Here is a 27,830-nt window from a genome sequence, read left to right as displayed (position 1 = left end):
AGGAAAGGAAACCAAGGAGACTTTTGCAAAGGGTATTAAATTTCAGGGAGAAGAAACAAAAACTTTCAAGATGTTCGATGACACTGTAATTCTGACGAGACACCAAAGGAAATAATCTTGACCATCTTGTGTTTATGAGATATCAGATAACACCTAACACAGCTGTATTAACGTACATTTGTCCAGTGAACATCTTCTGGTTACACTGTTTTCAAAACAAATCTTCACAGAATTATTCAACATCAAATGAGTCATTCATAATGACAGAGGGAAATTTTGGAACATGAAGACCACACAAACACACTGTTGACTGTCTGGCAGTAGCAAAGTGAGCAATGTCTGCATGGAACATGGCATGCTGCTCACACTAGACAGAGGTTAAAAGATGAGCAACTAAAGTAAAACAAGGGTAATGGAATATAGTTGAATTAAATCAGGCAATGCACAGGCAAGAGGTTTCAGAAATGAGTAGCTAAATGATGTCATTCGGGGAGTAAAAAACTGATGATGGCTACGGTATAGAGAGTATAAAATGTAGACTAGCAATAGCAAGACAAGCATTTCTGAAAAAGACAAAGTTGTTAACATCAAATATAAATTTAACTGTTTGGAAGTTTTTCTTATGGTATTTGTCTGGATGAAACAAAGACGATAAGACAGTTCAGACAAGAAGAGAACAGAAGCTTTTGAAATCTGGTGCAACAGGGGAATGCTGAAGATTAGACTTGTATGTCGGGTAATAAGCATGGAGGCATTGAAATGAAATGGGGAGAAAAGCAACTTATTGCACAACTTGACTAAAATAAGTGACTGGTTGTTAGACATACCTTCAGACGTCATTGAATAATTCTTCTAGTAAAGGAGGGAAGTGGGTAGATAGGTGGGTGGATGGGAGGAATGGAGGTAAAAACTGTATACAAAGAATAAATTTTGACTACAGTATGCAGGTTCAAATGGATGTAGATTACAACAGTTATGTAGAAATTTGGAGGCTTGCACAGGATAGATTAGAGAGGAGAGTTGCATCAAACCAGTCTTTTGACTGATGACCATAACAACAAAAACAAATTAGCATGCATTGAAACATTAGAAATTCATTTGTTTGTTGTATTTATAGCTATCACAATTAACTAAATGGGAAAGCACATTTCCTTGTGTGTATTAGTTTTAACTTGACAGATTCTATGCCTTTATCTCCTGAGGCTTGTTCCATGAAATGCCTCATAGAAGTATCATTCAAGTTCAGATACGGAGAACTACTCATTAATGCTATTATATCTGCAATATGAGCTCTTACCTTTTGGAGATGACTGATGTCCTTCAACTTATTTCCATTTTGGGTACCACCTTTTGACTTACAGCCTATGGAACAAGAAAAATAACACATAAAAATGTAACAATTTAAAGTAGTACTGTATTAGACATAAAAATTGGCTGCCAGCCAGCCGCGAAGGACACCATGTCTGAGTCATTCACTTAAGGCATCAATAAAACCAGTTGCTCTTCAGAATTATAATTCCTGCCATTTGCACAATCTGGCAGCACTGCATAATGCAGAAGTTTCTGGATGGAATCTTGTCAACTGCTCGAGCTTGTTCCATGCTGTTTCTGCTTGTGGTATAATGGTAAAAAAGGCATAATGTAGAAACAAGGTTGCAAGTTTGAATCTTTTTCTTACTTTCTTTTTTAAAGCAAGTTCTGTCTACCTGCTAAAGGTATCAGTCTGATGAAACCTCAACAATAACTTACATCAATTACTAACCCACCATTAATAGTAAGAACTTCGAGAAACATTTCCACAGTAGAGTTCATGGCTGCATTCAGATGAGAATAGTTTATGTTCAAGCATTTTCTTGCCCTACAGTGGCCGCGCCACAACTGGCTGCCATTAGCTGACTGCGGTGTGGCATACCAAGGATGTTTCCAGCCCTTGCATTGGTAAGCATAAAATTGTTTTTTATTGTAGTTAGATTCTCCATGTGAAATAACTTCAGTGAACTGGGTCAACACCACCTATTTTAATAAAACACAGTATCTGTGTCAGCACAAATTAGTGAGAAATTACGCACTTTGGACCTTGAAATGGTCTGCGTTTACATGCTGTCTTTTCAGTGGAATTTCATAAATATAATAGTGTATTCACAAAAACCAAAAATTATGATGGCATAAGCAGAAAGAGGTATTATAACGTGTGCAATATCATAATTTTTTTGCCCTTACACAAACGGGTATTGGAATAAGCAAGTAGCTTTATGATGGAAAAGTATTCTTAACATTTATTTATTGATGTTTAATCTGGCTGCTTGTAGCTCTGCACAGAACAGTTAAACACTTGGCCTCTGGTGAGATTGGAATGGAGAGACAATGCAACCTTCACTTTGGAACACGGCCCCGTTATCTCAGAGCTAGCAAGGAGTTGTGGCATTTGTCTCTCCCTTATTGTCTCAGTAGTGACTAGAACAAACAAATGGTAGCGTAGAAGATGGGATTAGCTACATATAAATTGAATTTAGCACAATAAATCTGTGCCTTCCAGGAAGTAACTGGATTATCAAACTGTTGACAAACATTCTGTATTGTTTCCAAGTTCCAGTTATATTTCAGCAGAGAGAATGTTTCTATAGCCGACATTTTCATCAGTTAACTCGGAAATAAGTGGAGTTTGCATCTCAAATATGCAGCCACAGAGATGGAATACCAAAAGCTTAAGCCTATGAGCTTTAGTTCCATTTCTGCAACTAGGTGTAGGGATACTCAGATGCATCAAATGCGAACTAATCATCATGAATCAACAATTGTCACAATTCTTTCTGATTTTGGTCTTCAGCATACTGAAAACTGATGGTATTCAGGTTTAAGGATCATCTACAGTAGTTACACTGTAAACATTATGAGGTAACACATCTGTTGATAATTATAGATTTAAGATAACTGTCACTGACAGTACCCTCAAAGCAGAGGAACATAAATGAAAAGAAAACACAGCATTGATTGCAAAAGGCGAACTTCCACAGAAAGACTTCATAAGCTATGAATAAAAAAGTTCAAAATCAAATACACGTAAACCAAAACCAAATATCAAAAAAGGGGGGCTCAAAAAGCTGTGAAGAAAAATGAAACCAGCGGATGTTCAATTCCAGTTTCTGCTAACATGAAAGGAGAAGCACTTGTCATCGAAATGTGTAACACGAACCTAAGACGCAGACTGTAATATCTAGAATAAATCATCCTTAAGCAAAACTATAACTCAGTCTACAAATAAGGAAAGAACGACAAGTATCATCTACACATAATGATTGCAATATAACTGCTGCTCATGCCTTGTCAATACAAGTGAAAAACTCCCATGCCGAATAATTTTCCAGTGTGCAGTACGCTTAAGACAGAGAGAACTCAAAATACCAATAGTTTTTCCAAGCTGAGCATGGTGCTAATTTTCTAAGCAGTTCTTCACAGTCAGTGCTATTTAGTTCTTGATGGTTTCATACAAACGACGTATCTAGCTTATCACGACATTCATATGAGAATTATCATGTTGCTGTACCAGAGCATAGATGGCTACATTATTCTAGAATTCGTATATACTATCCATAAGCTGCTGATTAATGATATATAACTAATGCTACAGGGTCACTGTTAGCTCGATTATGACGCATATTATCAGAGAGCAAAGCCTGTTTATTCAAATTACTGGAACATACAGAACTTGTGTAGTGACTGTCATTTCAGCTGCATGAAGGATGGCACAATTTGTTATGAAGTTATCAGCAAAATGAATTACCACAACAATGAACAATGGTGTTGTCATTTTTGTATCACTAGCAGCTCATTAATTGAGGACTATTTTAGTTAAGTCAGATTATTCACAGTGATGACAAATACAAGAAACATCATTTTCAGATTGATCTTGTGATGTACTTTGCAAACAGTGATGCATGATTTAACTGCATGGTGAGCAATGTTTGGCCTGTTGTATAACATATAAAAAAATTATTTATGATACAAGGTGCATAAAGAATTATTACATGTGCAAAATTAGTACTAAAACAGTTGAAATAAAGTGTGATGCAAACTGTGTTGAGTAGTATTATTTAAAGAAAGCACTTATTTCATGAAAAATTATAGCTATGGTCTGTAAGTATGAGCTGGACTTAACTTCAGAGTAACTACATAATGCAGGTACACAGGACAAATTTAATTTAATTTTCTACTCACACTACAATGTACAATTTTATAAAAGTTTTATTTGCAATTTCTCAGAAATTAACACTCAACAGTTTGCATCATTACAGAATTAATATGTAGATGTTTACTTATTCATTTGTCAACCTGTAGAAGCTCTAGAATGTCTTGTTACAGTTAAATGTATACTTGCCAGAAGCTATACAGCTCAGGGCTATAGCAAAACTTTGCTCTCATAGACATAAGCTTTTATCTTATTATTCATAACAACAGTGCACAACTTGCATTAAGAATATCAAAGCAATCATTAAATGGCAATGGTGGAGGAATTATTAATGTTGGTGGTGGATATAACTGTCATTTGATATTGCATTGCATTCTCTACCTGTAAAACAAGAAAATGATGACATCACTTTAAAAGGAATACATTGTGCACTCCATAGCTTATGTTCAATTCACAACTTGATTCCCTTTAAGTGTTAGGAGTTTTTGGTTCCACTTCCTGCTTGTTCTTGAAGGAAACATGAGGCAGTGTAGCATGGTAGGTGCACTGTGGATGTTAGATGGGGACCAGGAGAAAACAGGTAGAGCTTAATCAGAGTTGATGCTCATAAGAAGTGTTGACATCACCAAGCTACCTTTACTCAAGTAATCACTGCTACACTTTTTGTGCCACCACTATTGTCATTTAAAGCAGTTATACAGCATAATACCAACTTAATCACTGAGTACCCACACCATTTTGTTCATACAGATGTTAGTATCATCTACTCACAATGACCACAACATAACTCCTGCTTGTGGTTTGTAAAGAAATGTGAAAAGTGCCCCCCAAATTAGTTTTTCTATTTGCAGCATACATAAGCAGAGAGAATTAAAGGTAACAAGAGGTTAACCAAACAGAGAAGGGGAGATTGTCAACACATTTGCTAGAGTGCTTGCAGTTTGACTTTAATTTAGTTCTTGACTGTTGGGTGGAAACACAGAGCTCCCTGCCTTTCACAACATTTCTGATGTGGGAACGTGATGTGAAAACTGCTGTGTGTTTATTACCAAGAAACTGCACATAAAATCTGCTTGTTTCACACTTTATCTTTTGGCTTTAGTACAATTTTTGCACTTCTAATGGTTTAAACATTTGACTGAAGAATTGTAAAAGAAGGCTGTAAATCTGGAAGAAACATGGAGACAGAGGAAAGTTTGAAATTGATTCTGTAATGGTAAGACAGATTTTGGAGCCATATTTTGAACTATAAAACTTTTCCTGGGACAGGTGTGGTAGGTGCGAAAATTACTGAACTTTCAGTTTCAGAAGTCATGGCTGCAAACTACTAATACGAATTCTTTACAGAAGAATGGAAAAACTGGTAGGAGATGACCTTGGGAAAGATCAGTTTGGGTTCCAGAGAACTGTAGGAATACACAAGGCAATACTTGACCCACAATTTATCTTACAATATAGGCAAATCTACATTCATAGCATTTGTAGATTTAGAGGAAGATTTTGACAATGTTCATTAGAAAAAACATAATATTCTTGTTTGAGAAGTTTTACTAGCTCAAATCGCAGTTAATTTCATACATAGGCAACTAGGTTCAGCTATTTTAATTGGCACCTTCAAGTCATCCACATACATCAACCACTGTGTCACTCTGTGCAGTGCACTGTCATCTAGCTGTGGACATGAAGTGACATAATGGTTGATGTATGTAAATGATCTGAAGATGGCAATTAAAATTGGTGAAACTAGTTATTGGTCTATGTAACCAGAACAAAAAATGTTTTTATCATAGAAGGGGAAAAAAAAGGGCGAATGTGTCCTGGGCACAGTTAGGTGTGTAAAAGAAGGGAACTAACTTTCAGACTTACTTGGCAGTTTCAAAGACATTTAAATCAAAACATTTTGACATATTTCCACTTTTTTACTTGTTAGTGTTAGTACCCATGTTATGTAATATAATGCAGCATGTGAAGTAAAGTAATACGATATGTGATGTCATTTCATATAACATTAAATGTGCTATCATGTCATCCAACATGGCATTTGTCATGTAGTGCATTTTGAGACAGTGTGTCACTAAAGTTTAGAATGCTTGCTGCCCAACTCTGGGATAATTCTATTAAAGATGTACCCTCACTCCCGAACACTTCCTATTGTAGATGGATCCCACTCACTTGAAGCACATAAAGTTGCCTCTATTTGTTCTTACACCCCTCGCCATAGGTGTAACAGTGGGGGCCCAAGAGAGCTCAAAGCACTGGGGAAGTGGATAAGTCGAAAAGCTGGTTCCTTTCTTTTAAATCCCTAACTCCATCCAGAACAAAATTTACCTTTTTCTGTGGTACAATAGGAGCATTTTTTTTATTCTGGTTCATAACCTTTACTGTGTCATAATTTTGCGATTAGAACACTGTTGTTGACTTTGGCGACGACTGATCTGAAATAGGCTTTTTTATTCTCTTTTGAACCATGTTGCTTATTGCGGTAACAGATAAAGCTTTTACAAAACAATAGGATGACCATTAATTATATGTATTTGTCTACCTTCTTACAAATTTGAACAGATTTGTACAAGTCTGAAACATGGAAGTGGCATGCGTATGTGTAAAATCTCTCTCTCTCTCTCTCTCTCTCTCTCTCTCTCTCTCTCTCTCTCTCTCTATATATATATATATATATATATATATATATATATATATATATATATATATATATATATATATATAACAGAGGGAAACATTCCACGTGGAAAAAATATATCTAAAAAGAAAGATGATGAGACTTACCAAACAAAAGCGCTGGCAGGTCGATAGACACACAAAAAAACACAAATATACACACAAAATTCAAGCTTTCGCAACAAACTGTTGCCTCATCAGGAAAGAGGGAAGGAGAGGGAAAGACGAAAGGATGTGGGTTTTAAGGGAGAGGGTAAGGAGTCATTCCAATCCCGGGAGCGGAAAGACTTACCTTAGGGGGAAAAAAGGACAGGTATACACTCGCACACACACACATATCCATCCACACATACAGACACAAGCAGACATATTTAAAGACAAAGAGTTTGGGCAGAGATGTCAGTCGAGGTGGAAGAGTAGAGGCAAAGAAGTTGTTGAGAGACAGGTGAGGTATGAGTGGCGGCAACTTGAAATTAGCGGAGATTGAGGCCTGGCGGATAACGAGAAGAGAGGATATACTGAAGGGCAAGTTCCCATCTCCGGAGTTCGGATAGGTTGGTGTTGGTGGGAAGTATCCAGATAACCCGGACGGTGTAACACTGTGCCAAGATGTGCTGGCTGTGCACCAAGGCATGTTTAGCCACAGGGTGATCCTCATTACCAACAAACACTGTCTGAGGATCACCCTGTTGGTAATGAGGATCACCCTGTGGCTAAACATGCCTTGGTGCACAGCCAGCACATCTTGGCACAGTGTTACACCGTCCGGGTTATCTGGATACTTCCCACCAACACCAACCTATCCGAACTCCGGAGATGGGAACTTGCCCTTCAGTATATCCTCTCTTCTCGTTATCCGCCAGGCCTCAATCTCCGCTAATTTCAAGTTGCCGCCACTCATACCTCACCTGTCTCTCAACAACTTCTTTGCCTCTACTCTTCCACCTCGACTGACATCTCTGCCCAAACTCTTTGTCTTTAAATATGTCTGCTTGTGTCTGTATGTGTGGATGGATATGTGTGTGTGTGCGAGTGTATACCTGTCCTTTTTTCCCCCTAAGGTAAGTCTTTCCGCTCCCGGGATTGGAATGACTCCTTACCCTCTCCCTTAAAACCCACATCCTTTCGTCTTTCCCTCTCCTTCCCTCTTTCCTGATGAGGCAACAGTTTGTTGCGAAAGCTTGAATTTTGTGTGTATATTTGTGTTTTTTTGTGTGTCTATCGACCTGCCAGCGCTTTTGTTTGGTAAGTCTCATCATCTTTCTTTTTAGATATATATATATATATATATATGGTTGGATGTGTGTGTGTGTGTGTGTGTGTGTGTGTGTGTGTGTGTGTGTGTGTGCGTGCGCGAGTGTATACCCGTCCTTTTTTCCCCCTAAGGTAAGTCTTTCCGCTCCCGGGATTGGAATGACTCCTTACCCTCTCCCTTAAAACCCACATCCTTTCGTCTTTCCCTCTCCTTCCCTCTTTCCTGACAAAGCAACCGTTGGTTGTGAAAGCTAGAATTTAGTGTGTATGTTTGTGTGTCTATCGACCTGCCAGCGCTTTTGTTTGGTAAGTCACATCATCTTTGTTTTTAGATATATTTTTCCCACGTGGAATGTTTCCCTCTATTTTATTTATACACTCCTGGAAATTAAAATAAGAACACCGTGAATTCATTGTCCCAGGAAGGGGAAACTTTATTGACACATTCCTGGGGTCAGATACATCACATGATCACACTGACAGAACCACAGGCACATAGACACAGGCAACAGAGCATGCACAATGTCGGCACTAGTACAGTGTATATCCACCTTTCGCAGCAATGCAGGCTGCTATTCTCCCATGGAGACGATCGTAGAGATGCTGGATGTAGTCCTGTGGAACGGCTTGCCATGCCATTTCCACCTGGCGCCTCAGTTGGACCAGCGTTCGTGCTGGACGTGCAGACCGCGTGAGACGACGCTTCATCCAGTCCCAAACATGCTCAATGGGGGACAGATCCGGAGATCTTGCTGGCCAGGGTAGTTGACTTACACCTTCTAGAGCACGTTGGGTGGCACGGGATACATGCGGACGTGCATTGTCCTGTTGGAACAGCAAGTTCCCTTGCCGGTCTAGGAATGGTAGAACGATGGGTTCGATGACGGTTGGGATGTACCGTGCACTATTCAGTGTCCCCTCGACGACCACCAGTGGTGTACGGCCAGTGTAGGAGATCGCTCTCCACACCATGATGCTGGGTGTTGGCCCTGTGTGCCTCGGTCGTATGCAGTCCTGATTGTGGCGCTCACCTGCACGGCGCCAAACACGCATACGACCATCATTGGCACCAAGGCAGAAGCGACTCTCATCGCTGAAGACGACACGTCTCCATTCGTCCCTCCATTCACGCCTGTCGCGACACCACTGGAGGCGGGCTGCACGATGTTGGGGCGTGAGCGGAAGACGGCCTAACGGTGTGCGGGACCGTAGCCCAGCTTCATGGAGATGGTTGCGAATGGTCCTCGCCGATACCCCAGGAGCAACAGTGTCCCTAATTTGCTGGGAAGTGGCGGTGCGGTCCCTTACGGCACTGCGTAGGATCCTACGGTCTTGGCATGCATCCGTGCGTCGCTGCGGTCCGGTCCCAGGTCGACGGGCACGTGCACCTTCCGCCGACCACTGGCGACAACATCGATGTACTGTGGAGACCTCACGCCCCACGTGTTGAGCAATTCGGCGGTACGTCCACCCGGCCTCCCACATGCCCACTATACGCCCTCGCTCAAAGTCCGTCAACTGCACATACGGTTCACGTCCACGCTGTCGCGGCATGCTACCAGTGTTAAAGACTGCGATGGAGCTCCGTATGCCACGGCAAACTGGCTGACACTGACGGCGGCGGTGCACAAATGCCGCGCAGCTAGCGCCATTCGACGGCCAACACCGCGGTTCCTGGTGTGTCCGCTGTGCCGTGCATGTGATCATTGCTTGTACAGCCCTCTCGCAGTGTCCGGAGCAAGTATGGTGGGTCTGACACACCGGTGTCAATGTGTTCTTTTTTCCATTTCCAGGAGTGTGTATATATATATATATATGTGTATATATAGATATATGGAAACATTCCACGTGGGAAAAATATATCTAAAAACAAAGATGATGTGACTTACCAAACAAAAGCGCTGGCAGGTCGATAGACACACAAACATACACACAAAATTCAAGCTTTCGCAACCAATGGTTGCTTCGTCAGGAAAGATGGAAGGAGAGGGAAGGACGAAAGGATGTGGGTTTTAAGGGAGAGGGTAAGGAGTCATTCCAATCCCGGGAGTGGAAAGACTTACCTCAGGGGGAAAAAAGGACAGGTATACACTCGCGCACACACACACACATATCCATCCGCACATACACAGACACAAGCAGACATTTGTAAAGGCAAAGAGTTTGGGCAGAGATGTCAGTTGAGGCGGAAGTGCAGAGGCAAAGATGTTGTTGAATGACAGGTGAGGTATGAGTGGCGGCAACTTGAAATTAGCGGAGATTGAGGCCTGGTGGGTAACGGGAAGAGAGGATATATTGAAGAGCAAGTTCCCATCTCTGGAGTTCGGATAGGTTGGTGTTGGTGGGAAGTATCCAGATAACCCGGACGGTGTAACACTGTGCCAAGATGTGCAGGTCGTGCACCAAGGCATGTTTAGCCACAGGGTGATCCTCATTACCAACAAACACTGTCTGCCTGTGTCCATTCATGTGAATGGACAGTTTGTTGCTGGTCATTTCCACATAGAATGCATCACAGTGCAGGCAGGTCAGTTGGTAAATCACGTGGGTGCTTTCACACATGGCTCTGCCTTTGATCGTGTACACCTTCCGGGTTACAGGACTGGAGTAGGTGGTGGTGGGAGGGTGCATGGGACAGGTTTTACACCGGGGGCGGTTACAAGGATAGGAGCCAGAGGGTGGGGAGGTGGTTTGGGGATTTCATACGGATGAACTAACAGGTTACGAAGGTTAGGTGGACGGCGGAAAGACACTCTTGGTGGAGTGGGGAGGATTTCATGAAGGATGGATCTCATTTCAGGGCAGGATTTGAGGAAGTCGTATCCCTGCTGGAGAGCCACATTCAGAGTCTGGTCCAGTGCCGGAAAGTATCCTGTCACAAGTGGGGCACCTTTGTGGTTCTTCTGTGGGAGGTTCTGGGTTTGAGGGGATGAGGAAGTGGCTCTGGTTATTTGCTTATGTACCAGGTCGGGAGGGTAGTTACGGGATGCGAAAGCTGTTGTCAGGTTGTTGGTGTAATGGTTCAGGGATTCCGGACTGGAGCAGATTCATTTGCCACAAAGACCTAGGCTGTAGGGAAGGGAGCGTTTGATGTGGAATGGGTGGCAGCTGTCATAATGGAGGTACTGTTGCTTGTTGGTGGGTTTGATGTGGACGGACGTGTGAAGCTGGCCATTGGACAGATGGAGGTCAGCATCAAGGATAGTGGCGTGGGATTTGGAGTAGGACCAGGTAAATCTGATGGAACCAAAGGAGTTGAGGTTGGAGAGGAAATTCTGGAGTTCTTCTTCACTGTGAGTCCAGGTCATGAAGATGTCATCAATAAATCTGTACCAAACTTTGGGTTGGCAGGCCTGGGTAACCAAGAAGGCTTCCTCTAGGCGACCCATGAATAGGTTAGCGTACGAGGGGGACATCCTGGTACCCATGGCTGTTCCCTTTAATTGTTGGTATGTCTGGCCCTCAAAAGTGAAGAAGTTGTGGGTCAGGATGAAGCTGGCTAAGGTAATGAGGAAAGAGGTTTTAGGTAGGGTGGCAGGTGATCGGCGTGAAAGGAAATGCTCCATCGCAGCGAGGCCCTGGACGTGCGGAATATTTGTGTATAAGGAAGTGGCATCAATGGTTACAAGGATGGTTTCCGGGGGTAACAGATTGGGTAAGGATTCCAGGTGTTCGAGAAAGTGGTTGGTGTCTTTGATGAAGGATGGGAGACTGCATGTAATGGGTTGAAGGTGTTGATCTACCTGTCCTACTCTAAATCCCATGCCACTTTCCTTGACGTTGACCTCCATCTGTGCAATGGCCAGCTTCACACATCCGTCCACATCAAACCCACCAACAAGCAACAGTACCCCCATTATGACAGCTGCCACCCATTCCACATCAAACGCTCTCTTCCTTACAGCCTATGTCTTCGTGGCAAACGAATCTGCTCCAGTCAGGAATCCCTGAACCATTACACCAACAAACTGAAAACAGCTTTCGCATCCCGCAACTACCCTCCCGACCTGGTACATAAGCAAATAACCAGAGCCACTTCCCCATCCCTTGTGACAGGATACTTTCTGGGACTGGATCAGACTCTGAATGTGGCTCTCCAGCAGGGATACGACTTCCTTAAATCCTGCCCTGAAATGAGACCCATCCTTCATGAAATCCTCCCCACTCCACCAAGAGTGTCTTTCCGCCGTCCACCAAACCTACGTAACCTCTTAGTTCATCCCTATGAAATCCCCAAACCACCTTCCCTACCCTCTGGCTCCTACCCTTGTAACCGCCCCCGGTGTAAAACGTGTCCCATGCATCCTCCCACCACCACCTACTCCAGTCCTGTAACCCGGAAGGTGTACACGATCAAAGGCAGAGCCACGTGTGAAAGCACCCACGTGATTTACCAACTGACCTGCCTACACTGTGAAGCTTTCTATGTGGGAATGACCAGCAACAAACTGTCCATTCGCGTGAATGAACACAGGCAGACAGTGTTTGTTGGTAATGAGGATCACCCTGTAGCTAAACATGCCTTGGTGCACGGCCAGCACATCTTGGCACAGTGTTACACCGTCCGGGTTATCTGGATACTTCCCACTAACACCAACCTGTCAGAACTCCGGAGATGGGAACTTGCCCTTCAGTATATCCTCTCTTCTAGTTATCCGCCAGGCCTCAATCTCCGCTAATTTCAATTTGCCGCCACTCATACCTCACCTGTCTTTCAACAACATCTTTGCCTCTGTACTTCCGCCTCAACTGACATCTCTGCCCAAACTCTTTGCCTTTACAAATGTCTGCTTGTGTCTGTGTATGTGCGGATGGATGTGTGTGTGTGTGTGTGTGTGTGCGCGCGAGTGTATACCTGTCCTTTTTTCCCCCTAAGGTAAGTCTTTCCGCTCCCGGGATTGGAATGACTCCTTACCCTCTCCCTTAAAACCCACATCCTTTCGTCTTTCCCTCTCCTTCCCTCTTTCCTGACGAAGCAACCGTTGGTTGCGAAAGCTTGAATTTTGCGTGTATGTTTGTGTGTCTATCGACCTGCCAGCACTTTTGTTTGGTAAGTCACATCATCTTTGTTTTTAGATATATTTTTCCCACGTGGAATGTTTCCCTCTATTATATATATATATATATATATATATATATATATATATATATATATATATATATATATACTCCTGGAAATGGAAAAAAGAACACATTGACACCGGTGTGTCAGACCCACCATACTTGCTCCGGACACTGCGAGAGGGCTGTACAAGCAATGATCACACGCACGGCACAGCGGACACACCAGGAACCGCGGTGTTGGCCGTCGAATGGCGCTAGCTGCGCAGCATTTGTGCACCGCCGCTGTCAGTGTCAGCCAGTTTGCCGTAGCATACGGAGCTCCATCGCAGTCTTTAACACTGGTAGCATGCCGCGACAGCGTGGACGTGAACCGTATGTGCAGTTGACGGACTTTGAGCGAGGGCGTATAGTGGGCATGCGGGAGGCCGGGTGGACGTACCGCCGAATTGCTCAACACGTGGGGCGTGAGGTCTCCACAGTACATCGATGTTGTCGCCAGTGGTCGGCGGAAGGTGCACGTGCCCGTCGACCTGGGACCGGACCGCAGCGACGCACGGATGCACGCCAAGACCGTAGGATCCTACGCAGTGCCGTAGGGGACCGCACCGCCACTTCCCAGCAAATTAGGGACACTGTTGCTCCTGGGGTATCGGCGAGGACCATTCGCAACCGTCTCCATGAAGCTGGGCTACGGTCCCGCACACCGTTAGGCCGTCCTCCGCTCACGCCCCAACATCGTGCAGCCCGCCTCCAGTGGTGTCGCGACAGGCGTGAATGGAGGGACGAATGGAGACGTGTCGTCTTCAGCGATGAGAGTCGCTTCTGCCTTGGTGCCAATGATGGTCGTATGTGTGTTTGGCGCCGTGCAGGTGAGCGCCACAATCAGGACTGCATACGACCGAGGCACACAGGGCCAACACCCAGCATCATGGTGTGGAGAGCGATCTCCTACACTGGCCGTACACCACTGGTGGTCGTCGAGGGGACACTGAATAGTGCACGGTACATCCCAACCGTCATCGAACCCATCGTTCTACCATTCCTAGACCGGCAAGGGAACTTGCTGTTCCAACAGGACAATGCACGTCCGCATGTATCCCGTGCCACCCAACGTGCTCTAGAAGGTGTAAGTCAACTACCCTGGCCAGCAAGATCTCCGGATCTGTCCCCCATTGAGCATGTTTGAGACTGGATGAAGCGTTGTCTCACGCCGTCTGCACGTCCAGCACGAACGCTGGTCCAACTGAGGCGCCAGGTGGAAATGGCATGGCAAGCCGTTCCACAGGACTACATCCAGCATCTCTACGATCGTCTCCATGGGAGAATAGCAGCCTGCATTGCTGCGAAAGGTGGATATACACTGTACTAGTGCCGACATTGTGCATGCTCTGTTGCCTGTGTCTATGTGCCTGTGGTTCTGTCAGTACGATCATGTGATGTATCTGACCCCAGGAATGTGTCAATAAAGTTTCCCCTTCCTGGGACAATGAATTCACGGTGTTCTTATTTCAATTTCCAGGAGTATATATATATATATATATATATATATATATATATATATATATATATATATATATATATATATATATATACAGTTTGAATGAAAGTGAGTCTTAAAATATTTTACAGTAAGAATGCACTTTTATTTATCTGATTCACTTTAAATCATTTCTGTGCATTCAATTCACATAAGAATGAATTTTTGAGTGTAACATTTAGCTTGCCCTTAAGCCATCGTATCTCGACGATGGTAAATATTATTGGACACAAAACATTGTGCTTTGAATTTATCCAATTATCTACCTTCATGCAAAGTTTGAATTTATTCGTATAAGTTTAAAGTATAGAAGCGTCGTGCTTCAAAACCCTGCCAGAAAAACGTGCTTTTTGCATGTAAAATCCAAACGAACATGATTTTTCAAATGGTTAAAAGTCATCTTACATAAAGGTCCAATACACTGGGGGACCAAATCTGAACCATCTGTCTCATTCCAGTCCAGAGTTATGCAAGGGTGACTGTTCTTTTGAACTAAAATCTGAATGGCACACGTATAAATGGTGCCATTAACTGAGCATTAATTTCAGCCTTATTAAAATATTTTGCAAAAGGAATTATTTGATTGACACAAATTGCGTGGGCACCATCTCCAGTTCGTCGTTCAAACCTTGATTAATATACTGTGATGTAATTACAGTGTGACAGATGTTCTAATGGCTATACAAACGTCTGTCATATGGAATTTACATTTTTTCATAATCAGAGATTGCACTTCTGCTGACAATGTCAGGTAACCATAATGTTGACTGTAATATACTCTTTAGAATTCTAAAGGGAGCAGTGGTTGAGGAGGAAGTTAGACAGGGCTGAAGTCTGACCCCAACATTATTCAATCTGTACACTGAGCAAGCAGTAAAGGAGGCCAAAGAGAGATTTGGAGAAGGAATTTAAAGCATAGTGTGAAGAAAAAAAACATTTGAGGCTTGCTGATGACTTGTGGGGTACAGGGTACTCTTCGCCATGCATCGTACAGTAGTTTTATGTAGATGTAAATGAAGATTTTAATTCTGTTGAAGACAGCAAAGGACTTGAAAGTGCAGTTGAACAGAATGGATAGTGTCTTGAAAGGAAGATATAAGATTAACATTTAAAAAAGGGTAATGGGATGTAGCTAAATTAGGCAATGTTGAAGGAATTAGAGTAGGAACTGAGACACTACACATAGCAGATGAGTTTTGCTGTTTTGGCAGCAAAATAACTGCTGATGATCAATTGAGAGGAGATATAGAATGTAGAATGGTACTGGCAAGAGAATCATTTCTGAAGAAGAGAAATTTGTTAACGCTGAATATAAATTTAAGTGTCAGGGAGTATTTTCTGAAAGCATTTGTCTGGAATGTAGCCTTGAACGAAAGCAAAATGTGGATGATAAGCAGTGTGGACAAGAAGAGAATAGATGCATTCAAAATGTAGTGTTACAGAAGAATGGTGAATGACAGATTGGTAAACCACATAACTAATGAGAACGTACTGAACAGAATTGGGGAGAAAAGGAATTTGGGACATAATTTGACTAAACCAAGGGATCGGCTGATAGGAAACATTCTGAGACATCAACAAATAAATCATAATTTTAGTACTGGTGGCTAAAAGGTGCAGAGGGAGGTAAGAGTTGAGTATAGTAAGCACGTTCAAATGGATAAGATATAAGAAATTAGGGCTCCTATGGAGGCACATAAACAGTTGTTTTTCCTTCGCTCTATTTGCAAGTGAAACTGGAAAGGAAATTAGTAGTAATGGTACAGGCTATCCTCCACCACACACCGTTCGGTGGCTTGCAAACTATCTATGTAGATGTAGATGTGGACTACAGCAATAATTTACAGAGAAGAGGCTTGCACAGGATAGAGTAGCATAGAGAGCTGCATCAAACTAGCCTTCAGATTGAAGACCACAACAACAATAGTTTTTTATGCATACCATTCTGTAAATTAAGTATGACAGGTTAAACATTGCTAACTCTACAGTTAAACCATGCACTGCTGTATGTAAAATAAATCTCAAGATCAATTTGAAATTACATCTCTTGTATTTGTCATCACTATGAATAATCCGACTGAACTACAATAGTCCTCAATTCATGAGCTGCTAATGATGCAAAAATGACAACAGAGTTGTTCATTGTTGGGGGAATTAAATTCACTCTGGAGATAATTCCACAAAAAATTTTACCATCCACTACGCAAATGAAATGACAATCATTACCACACAGGTTCTATATGTTACAGTAAGTTAAGTAATCAACTTGCTGAAATCCTACTTCCAGTGATCCGAAATATACTGAGCAACAGTTATTTGAATAAACAGGTGTCACTCTCTGATGCATACATGTGCTATAATCCAGCTAGCAATGACCACTGTTACAAGTAGTGGTAGTTATGAATAATGAATCAGCAGTTTATGCATAGTCTATACAAATTCTCAAACAGTCCACCCATTTATGCAGTCATGTCACACCTCAAAAATTCTCACATGAATGTTGTGGTAGGCCAGAGGTGTCGTTCGTAGGAAACCATCAGGGTCTCAGCTTTGTGAACATACTGTTTTTTAGGGTTCTCTCTGTCTTTAGCATAATGCAAGTTAAATAGCTCTTCAATTAGGCACTTTTCACTTTTATTGGTAAAGCATTGGCAGCAGTTATACTGTAATCATTATGATACTTCTGGTTCTTTCGGTATCTGCAGATTGAATTATAGTTTTTCTTACAGATGACTCACTCTTGACATAACTGTCAGTGTTTTGTGTTTGTTGTTTCATATTCTGATAACAACTGCTCCTCCTTTTATGTTAGCAGAAGCTGGAATTGAACCTCATCTGCATACATTCACAAGTTTCATTTTCTTCATGGGTTTTTCAGTCACTCGCACAGTAGACATTTTTGATTTCCTACTTTGTTAATCATAGCTTGCAAAGTCTTTTATTGGAAGTACACATTTTGCAACCAATGTTGTCTTGTTTTTTTCATTTGCGTTCTTCTGTTTTGAGGGTGGCGCCAATGACACTGATCTTAGAAACATTTTGTGAAGTCTCAATTATCAAAAGATGTATTTCCCCACCTAAAATGTTTACAGTATAGCAATCAGAGATGACCCTAAATTGTGAATCACATCTGGTAGACGGGCTTTTCAGTTTTCAGTGTGACTCACACAGAAAATGAAAAAGAATTGTGACAGTTTATAGTTTTTTGTTTGCAGTTGGAGCATTCATGAATTGTTAGTAAGTATGCATTAGCCCCTAAACCTAGTTACCGAAATGGAAGTGAAACCCACTGGCTTAAACTTCTGGTACTCCTACCATCGGTCACCGTTCCTTTGGGGCATTGAAGGAGCTCATCGGCTGTAGAAACATTCCCGTTGTTGGTAGTATAACAGGAACTTGACAACAACCCTCAACATGTTTGAAAATTCTGTGACAGTCAAGTTACTTCCTGGAAGAAACAGAATTACGCTGCTAAATTAGCTTGACACTTTCTTGTCATTTCCAATGAATATTTTGTGTGAGTGTCGTGGTTTGACATCAGATTATTAATTTTTGGTTTTGACCCCAAGAAGATTGTTCCACATGGAAACTGCAACTAATTTCGTCCTTTGCATTGCAACTGGTTTGATCTAGCCATCGCTGGGGCAATAAAGTACAGGTGAATGTAGCAGTTTTTCACTAGCTTTGACGTAGTGGAGTTCTATTCCAAAGTGAAGGCCACGTTAGATGTCAATTCCAATCTTGGTGCAGGCCAGATTTTTCCAACAGAGCAACAGAGAGCCAGGTCATGAACCAACTAGGAAATCTTAAGAAAACTTCTCCATCATAAGTTTTCCCACTAATTCCAGTACCACATTGTGGAATGGCAAGAAATGTGTGATTCTGAAAACTTGGTAATATGTTTTTCTGCTTCTGCCAACGTAATTTTTTGTTTTAGTCAACACACTATTTTAATGATGAAACGTCCCATTTCAATACTATTTGAGTATGACGTAGGATGGAATGCAAAGACAGACTGTTTTGAAGTCCAAAATTGATATCTTCCTACTAATTCATGCCAATCTAGGCATGCTCAAGTTATAGATACTTTGCTTTGTTAAAATAGATTTTGTCATAAGGTTATAGTGGCTAGTTGTAAGTCATTTGTATTAAGTAAGAAGTGTGTATTTTAATACAACTTTTTCATTAGTTAATGAAGACAACATAAATATGAGAGAGAAATTAATAATCAAAAATATATTCTTTCATATTACCTGAAACAGTCTGACAATGCAAAGTTAGCTTACCAATTCCCCACCTGTAGCCGGCTGCTGTGGCCGAGCGGTTCTAGGCGCTTCAGTCCGGAACCATGTTTCTGCTATGGTCGCAGGTTCGAATCCTGCCTCGGGCATGGATGTGTGTGATGTCCTTAGATTAGTTAGGCTTAAGTAGTTCTAAGTCCAGGGGACTGATGACCTCAGATGTTAAGTCCCATAGTGCTTAGAGCCATTTTGAACCCACCACTAGAAACCTACAGGTTCTACATTAAAGACTTCGTCAAGCCTGGTCCAAAGTGCAATTTCATCCAGTTGTTCAATAAGGAGTGTGAAGGATAAACATTCAAGGACACAAGATCAGATGAATAAGAGCATGAGGGATGATTCCCCAAACACCTGGATAAATTTGTTTTTGAAATCAGCAGAGTGCATAAACACTTAGAAACAAAACTTGATGCAGTATCGTAGGTCATTTTTCTTACACTGCGACCAGAAAGTGTCTCAGTTGTTGCCAACAAATACAAGCTGCTACAAATAATACACATGGGAGGAGTTCATAGTGCACGACACCCTTTTTGTGCCATTAGATGCAAAATATTCCCTGTTCACACTGCCCTTTGCTGAAGTGTTTGCCTCTTGTTAGGGCTCAGCCATTAATTTCTTCTTAAGAAGTTAACCTAAAGGCAACATAACCTGTCATCAGTAACAACACTGCACAAGAATGCTTAATGATGCAAACATGCAGTAATAGTCATCCTTTTGCTTTTTCTTGCTTTCAATTAGAACAACCGTACATCTAACTTCTGAACTTTAGCTATTGAATAGAAAAGTCACACAAAGATTAAATGGTCACAGTTCATCATGTATGTCTGTTATCGAGACTTCCTGAATGATGAAAATCATTCATGCCAGGACCATCTTTTCTGACATACGAAAATTCTTTTTTGATGTTGTTTGCCTAATAGTTCGCACCTCACACATGATACAAATGTTACAGACTATCTCCAGTGCCTTAAAATCAAAGCGAACAATGTGCTGCCAATGTTAGCCCTTTTTCCATTTGTGACTACGTTATAAGACTTAAACAAAACTCACAAGTTGCAAATATGCAAAATCCAATAAGTAACTTTAAGACACATACCATGACTACCAATAAGAAAATGATAATTGACAAATATACTCATAGAATCTGCACTTGTTGTGTTACTGCACAGTGTTAGTTTATTGAAGTTATTTCATGTGGAAAATCTAACTACAATAATAAACAATTTTATCCTTATCAATGTGAGCAGAAATGTGCTCTATGTGCATGATGCCACATGTACCTGGTGGTGATGCCTAGTGTCAGGCAGCCTGTTGTGGGTGGCTGCTGTAGCGCAAGAAAACTCTCGCCCATAAATTTTTCTGATCTTGATGCAGCCATGTGCTCTTCCATGGAAATGTTTCTGGACATTTTGCTGTTATGGTAGGTTTGAAAGTGGTGTAAATTATCTCTGAAGTTCCATCAGACTGATAAGTTTAGCAAATAGCCAAATGCGGATTAAAAGATAAATGAAGGAGTGGAGTTGAACTAGCAACCTTGTGTCTACACCATATGACGTTTACCTGTTGACCGTAAACATATATGGCACTGTAATAGCTTGAATAGAAGGCAACACATCCTCCAGAAACTTCCACATCCTACAATGTTACCACACTGTGTAGGTGGCCTGACTTAGAATTCTGAAGGACAGACAGCTTTCCTTGCACCTTAAATGAACGATTCTGAGTTAGCCTCTGCAGTGGCCAGTTTTTATGTAGAAGAATGTATATTGAAAATCCTCCTGCTGAAACAGAACATGAAATGGTTCAAGCTTTCATCTTTAGGCAATTCGCAAAGCAAAGTCTGGACTCACAGGGAACTTTAAAAATTACAGGACACTAAATGAGCTTAGCTTTAGATGTATCTTATTTTAAATATTAAGAAAATGATAAATAAACAAATAAGATAAAAAATCAGTATAGAACTTTACACATTAAGCATATGAATCCACCAATGAAGCAGAAATGGCAGCTTACTTGATAAAAGTACTCATTTACATGTTCCAGTAACTTGCCTTTCGAGCTTATGGGCTTCTTTCACTGGAGAACAAAGAAACGACAGAAATTATGAGAAGAGTTAAGAAGGTGGGTTGGAACTCATGAGACAATAAGAAGGCTGGATGGTATTTTGAAGTGAACGTTAAGATAGAGGCAATGATGAGACTGAAATACAGATGATGATGATGATGATGATGATGATGATGATGACAACGATGACAAGAACAACAAATGAAGATGGCCAGATGGAGAATGCAAGCATTAGTATAGACTTCACTTCAAATATTGGTCACACAGACAATGACAAATCACAAAAATTACAACAGTAGAGAAATTTAGCAACAGGGAAAATAAGAAACAAGACAGGAGGCCTGTGCAGAAGAGTGTGGGTGAGGGACAAAATAACCATAAGAAAATATGATACTAGGTGACCTGTAATCTTAGACACAATGATAGTGGTTGCATTCAGGTACGTAAACAGTGTAAAAACATGCAACAGAAACTCACGTGGAACAGAAGATACTGTAAGGAAGATCAGAAATGATTGGCTTACAGCTTCCTTAGGTGGAAGGTGCATGATGGGAAAGAGGTATATATTGTAATATACAATCATTTCCTTGCATCAAGATATGAAACAAATTTTTCTGATGACTTAGACAGAACGAAAAAGCACTTTTGCCATTTACATCGAGTTGTAGAGAAAAATTCTAGTATTTACTGGGAATGGGCACTTCCAAATACGTTATCTGCAACTTTTCAACTCTTGTGTGAAGTTTAGAATTGTCATATAATACAAGATGATAAATAAAGTTACATATTATATATGAGAAATATTGAGCGTGTTTGTATAGAGGGACTGTTAACCAGCTATTGAATATTTAAAAAGCCAGTACACCAAGCATTCAAAAGCTGATTAACAGTTTGCCTCCTAAATACAATCCAGCCATCTGATGATGAAATAAATGTTTGAAACTGATAATGATAGAAAATATTAAATGTGTTATGAAAAGTGTCATCAAGCTAGTGGTCGGTAGCTGTTTTATAGCACAGAATACAACCATGGAATCCTCATAATCTTATCTAGCGACAAAATAGAGTTAAACTTAATTTGTTCTTATATTTATCATTATAAAAATGCTACGGTCAATGATACATAAACCAAAATCTCTGCTGCTTATATTTTTTGTACATCAGACTCAATATCTACAAGAACAATAAACTGTACTCAAACTTTTATTCATGCGTACCACATAGAAAGGAAATAAAAATTCTTACACTGACAGTTGTAGCACTAACTTTGTTTTCGTGATACTTATTTCTATACTCTGTGAGCTACAGTTATGCAACATTCAAGTAAAATAGTCAGTTATTGACTAAAAATTGTCTGAGCAGCTGAATATTGTCTCATGAGAAAATAAAGTATTGCATATCTTAAAAAATAGTTTTCTGATATTTTTTCCGAATTCTTTATTCTTCTTATCTTTGTATTGTTTATTTTATACGTCGAATCTTTCTTCATTTTCTCGTTTTCTGCTCAATTGTTGCTGTTTGTCTTACTTCTGGACTTATTGATTATGCATTTTCACTGTCGATTTTGCTTTACCATGTTTCTTTGATTGCCATACTACTTATAAATCCAACTTTTTCCTAGTTTTTTACATTCTGAACGAATCGAAGCTCTTTCAATTAAATATTAGTCCACCCACTTACAGACTGATCCTCACAGTTGGAATTTCGTTTATTTTTATTTTTTTATTATTCTCCTAGAGGATCTCTCTCTATTTGGGATCAAGATGAATAGCAATTCCAAATACCATTTCACACAACATTCCCTGTTGTCTTTACTTAATGTGACAGGTTAAGAAAAAGAGATTTATGGCAGTTCAAGTTTCAGTCACTGTGCATGTTTTTAGACCCTCTGTTATTACTTATCCTGTACCTGTAAAGTTAGGCTATTTTCTGTATCATTACTTGACATATGAAAGTCCAGAGCTCTTCTTACTGTTCGATACAATTTATCGTTCATGTCATGAGAACTATGTCTGAAAATAAGAACTGCTGGAGCCCTGTTTTGCCCTTTACTGTAAAATAATAATAACACACACACACACACACACACACACACACACACACACACACACACACACACACAGATTCATCACACATTCTCTCTGTCAGCCGCCTACTACATTGTACATGCAGTTTTAACTATGTATTCATGTGTTAGTTTTCAGTATTTGGTCTCAATTACACATGGGTGAATATTCAAAGACTGAGGCTGATATTACATGCTTTTGCGTAATGCATAAGAGAAAGTATAACTACAAGATTAAAGTCTGCTTATGACTGTTACAGACTCATCTTGTAAATTTTATATCTATGTATGACATGTCGCTCTTAGTCCAAAACGTGTCATATTATGAGCAATGAAGTCATTATATTTTTGAAGCACGACTTTTTGATTAGTAACCAACCCAGCTTTGATACAGTACTACTGTTCAAGGTCAAAATGGTTGTGACATTAGGTCAGAGGACAAAATCAGACAGCAAATGAGTTACTGTCAATAGTGTACAAGTATATAATGGAATACATTATTGTTGTCCATTTAAAACTGTCTATAGGCAGAATTTCAATAACTTTTGGTCTTTTTAATGTAAACATGCATGATAATAGTGTTCTGAAATTTAGTTTCACTGTAAAACATTTAAAAATTGGGAACTTTAATAGCCTTTAAATTAGGTTTCCAATTTACACTAACAACAGAAGCATACAAGAAAGCATAAACATACAGAATCAATGTATGCAAGATGTCAAAACGAAAAAACAGAGTTATTTAGGTACATAGAGTTTTATATGCATTACAAATTCATTTCACTCAAAGAATCAGTGAGTATATGTAAATCATGGCAAAATTAAGACTCAAGTAACCAGAAAAAATTTCAAACTACCATGTGATATTAAGCAAGGAACAACTAAAAGTTGGTGCCGTGCACTGCTATACGATAAGCCAAATTTTGCGAGAAAATGTCAGTCACAGAAACTAATCCTATTAGTCATAGACTTGCATGTTACTAGGTCAATGGAAATACAACGCAGGTATTCATGCCTATTAACAGAAGAGATAATGGGCGACTAGAACGGCTGACTGGCGTGATGAATGGCACTGTTAATACCACATTGAACAGATGCATGCAAGTCAGATTCACGAAAACGTGAAATACTTCCTTCCATAAGTTACCTTTGAGCAGCAGAATTATATAGCAATTCGACCTTCAGATGCATTTATTGTATCCTCTGAAAATGACAAGAGATGAAGTGAGAGAATGAGAAGAGTGCAATAATTGGTGTGAGTACTACCGCCACTTCTACTAATACAGATACCATCAGCACAGAGAAATTATGGAAGGAATTGCTTACCATTTGCCAGATGTTCCTCAGACATCACCACTTCATCTGCTGTTGTAAGTCCATGGTGCAGTAGACTGTCGCCCTCATCTGTAATGAGGCTTCCTGAAGAGACATCATCACTTCTGTTTTCATGTGGTTGTTCGCGATCAGTTCTGGTCATCAATTTCTCACAAGTAGAATTTTCCGAAAAAGGCTTCAATACATCTTCCACAGAAAGTTCTTGAACTTTTCTACTATCAGGGGAAGTAAATGATATCATATCTTGCATTTCATTTTCTATAACATTAATTTTTTTCGAGTTGTGAAATGAGTCTTTCACTACATCATTATTTATCACATCATCAACTGAGAGATGGGTATTATTATTTTTCAATGTGAAATTTATAATTTCTGCGGGCTTGCAAATAGCATCACGCTCTGGTGGACTAAGATCACTATTATCGCGTGATTCCAATATTTCGATAGATGGGCTTTGTTTAGAATCTTCAGAAGGCACACACAGTCTGTCAGAGTTTGATATTTTTGCATTGTATATGGTAAGTACATCACTGGTAGCATTTTCCAGAAAGTGATTTAGCATCTCATCCACCAGTACTGAAGTATTTTTCTCAGACTTACTAGTCTCATCAATGATGAAAGTAGTATTACCAATGCAGATATCATTTATTGTGTGAGGTTCTTTTTCAATGACAAGATTCTCTTGCTTCTCAGCTTCATCTAGGATAACAGTTCTTGAATCACATTGAATTTCACTTATTACACCAACCTCTGGCTTGGTGGTCTCACTGAATTTATGAGCATATGATAAAACTGTTTCTCTTGATGCATTACCGTCTGGTACTTCTCCGCATTCTTTCAGTTTAATGTCAGGTGATACAAATGAGTCCTTCAGAAGTTGCAGCATTATTGATTCAGTAATGCTGTCAACAAGCTTTAGTTTTTGCATCCTGTTCTCATTCTTTTCAGAGCCAACAGTTATTTTAGACTGCTCTACTGTTTGGGCTTCTGGTGTATGCTCCTCATGCTCAACAACAAATGTTGAGCTCAACTGCACAGACATAGGATGGCTCTCCGTGCAGATGCTATCATCTGCACTGTGGCAGAACTCTATCCCATCTCTGCCCTGATTGGTATGTGAATAGACATTCAATACAGACTCCTCAGATAGTTCTTTCTCTGATGGTTGATCCCTACTTTCTGTAGATAATAGCAGTTCCTGTTCCAAAAAAATGTAAAAACACAATTAACAATAACAACATTTCAATAAGGAAAAATGTGTTCTACTGAATTATTGTGTTCATAGCTAAGGAAAATTTTTATGTGTCTACTATTATTGATTTGCATAACAGCTGATAGGTGAAACAAAATGCAATTAATTAATGAAAAGTGGATTGGATACCCTGAAAAGTGGATTGGATACCCTGAAGAGAACATATTCTTTTATCATCTCTCTCCAAGAATCAAGGGGCTGAAATGATTTTTCCTATCCTTCATGACTAGTGTTGTATAGTTTCAATTTTCCTTTTCCACAACTGTGTTCTGATGACACACTCATACAAATCCCATAAGTTAGAGATTCAATGCTATTTTAAATGTGGGTATTATTCCTTCTCAAGCTCTCATTTTAATGGCTGGAAGCTAATGTTTCCATTCATCAAGTTAACATTCAATTTATGAATAGCGACCTGACTGACAAATAGATGCTGGGAACTAAGTTGTGACTGTATCAATTTTTTAATATTTCTCAAATGTAATTAATTATACAGCTATATGGGCACTATTCAGCAGGAATGAAAAATACAGTCTGTATTATTACTTACATCAACTATGAGCTGAATACTTGCAACAAATTCCTTGCTTGAATTAAGTGTATTAGATCTTTGACTTTCTAGAATGAACACACAAAGCAAAACCAGCAGAGCAATTTTGTGAAAACTCACCTGTGTAGAATCCTCTCTTTTTTCTTCTCCAGCTGCCAAAATACTAGGTGATGCATTCATTGCTTTTATGTCAGATGTAACGATACAGAATGTATCACCTACATTTTGTGGTGCACACACTAAATCTGTGACATTTACTACATTCTCAGATTCTAAGTCCGATTTTGCTGAAATTTCATGTTGTATACTATCAGCTGATGGAGTTTTCTGCACTTCTGTGGTGTCTGATATCTGTTGCACACTCACGGATGTCTCTTCAATTTCAGATAATTCTTCATTTATAGTAGCTGATGTACATGATTTTGAGACAGTCCTGTGGGGGACAACATTATTGAGAGAACTGTCTGACCTCTCTGAGAACAAGTTATTTGACTTAGCTTCAGATGAGTTCTCAAGAGGCTTGAAGGATGAGGAAACACAAGACTCTTGTGTGTAGTCATTTTTAGAACCCTTATATTGCTGTGTTGATGAAACTTCTGCATTAATCATATCAAAAGTGCTGTTCACCAAAATTTCAGAAATCTCTCTGTCTTCTTCAACAAAATCATCGCCTGAGGCAAGCATGGTAGGAATTATGGACTCTCCATCATTCAACTCTCTTGCTGAAAAAGACTGCTCACTTTTTGTGTGTTTTACATAACCTGAACATTGCTGTTCTGAGCTTATGGAACTGATTTCCTTCATGGAAGATGTCTTTATAATGGCATTCTTGTTCTTGGAGTAGCTATTTTTCTCTTGAGATATATAATCTTCAGTGGAGTCAGGACCCTCTGTCCTCTCATAAGAGCCTGAGACAGAAACAATATCATCCTGATGGTTATCATCTTCAGAAGTGTGTGCTTCCCTGAATGTGATGCTATTAGTGTCTTCTGGCAGAAATTTTACAGAGTTAGCTGTCTGTTCTGAAATCACAGTTGGAATCTCAGTGCTTAGGCCATTTGATATTGACTTTTGAGAACTATCATCTAGTGGGGATTCATATTCAACTTTGTCCAACACCTGGTTGGATTTTCGTTCAGTCTGTTTACATGGTTCTGACTTTTCCTTAGTTCTACCCAAAATATGCTTGGAGATTTGTTCAGTCTGGACACGGGGCTGTTTTATCTTAGGTTTGACAGCAAGTAAGGGGGATGTGTTGAAATTTTGCTTCAGTTGTTCCTTTATTCGATTGATGTATGAATCAAGCGCCTGAAACATGCAAGATTTGAAATTTTTCATCCGATACGATTTGTTAGATTTCATTTCTTACAATAAAGATGGAACATTACAATTAAATTTATTGTTTCTTTCCAGACATGTACAGAAAATGCAATTTAGCTGTTAAACATAATAATAATAATAATAATTTTTGAAGTCATACTGGAAGAACAGTTACTCTTACGCACTATAATGAACAGTCAGTCTAGATCACAACTAATATTTATATACT

At 40.1% G+C, this 27,830-nt stretch overlaps 1 protein-coding gene across 1 annotated transcript in view; it reads right to left on the bottom strand.

Annotated features, from left to right (window-relative positions):
- LOC126259929 (centrosome-associated protein 350-like) overlaps window positions 1-27,830 on the bottom strand; it is a 169,359-nt gene that overhangs the window by 81,772 nt on the left and 59,757 nt on the right. The window contains exons 11-13 of the mRNA XM_049957021.1: window positions 26,402-27,589; window positions 24,471-25,677; window positions 1,298-1,362 (exon numbers count right to left, since the gene is read on the bottom strand). Coding sequence (XP_049812978.1) covers window positions 1,298-1,362; window positions 24,471-25,677; window positions 26,402-27,589 — 2,460 coding nt within the window. The remainder of the gene's footprint in view (window positions 1-1,297; window positions 1,363-24,470; window positions 25,678-26,401; window positions 27,590-27,830) is intronic.

Source organism: Schistocerca nitens, chromosome 5 (assembly GCF_023898315.1).
Source record: "Schistocerca nitens isolate TAMUIC-IGC-003100 chromosome 5, iqSchNite1.1, whole genome shotgun sequence".
Lineage (NCBI taxonomy): Eukaryota > Metazoa > Arthropoda > Insecta > Orthoptera > Acrididae > Schistocerca > Schistocerca nitens.
The sequence above is the reverse complement of the archived record's forward strand: the minus strand, read 5'-3'. Positions and strand labels throughout refer to the sequence as shown.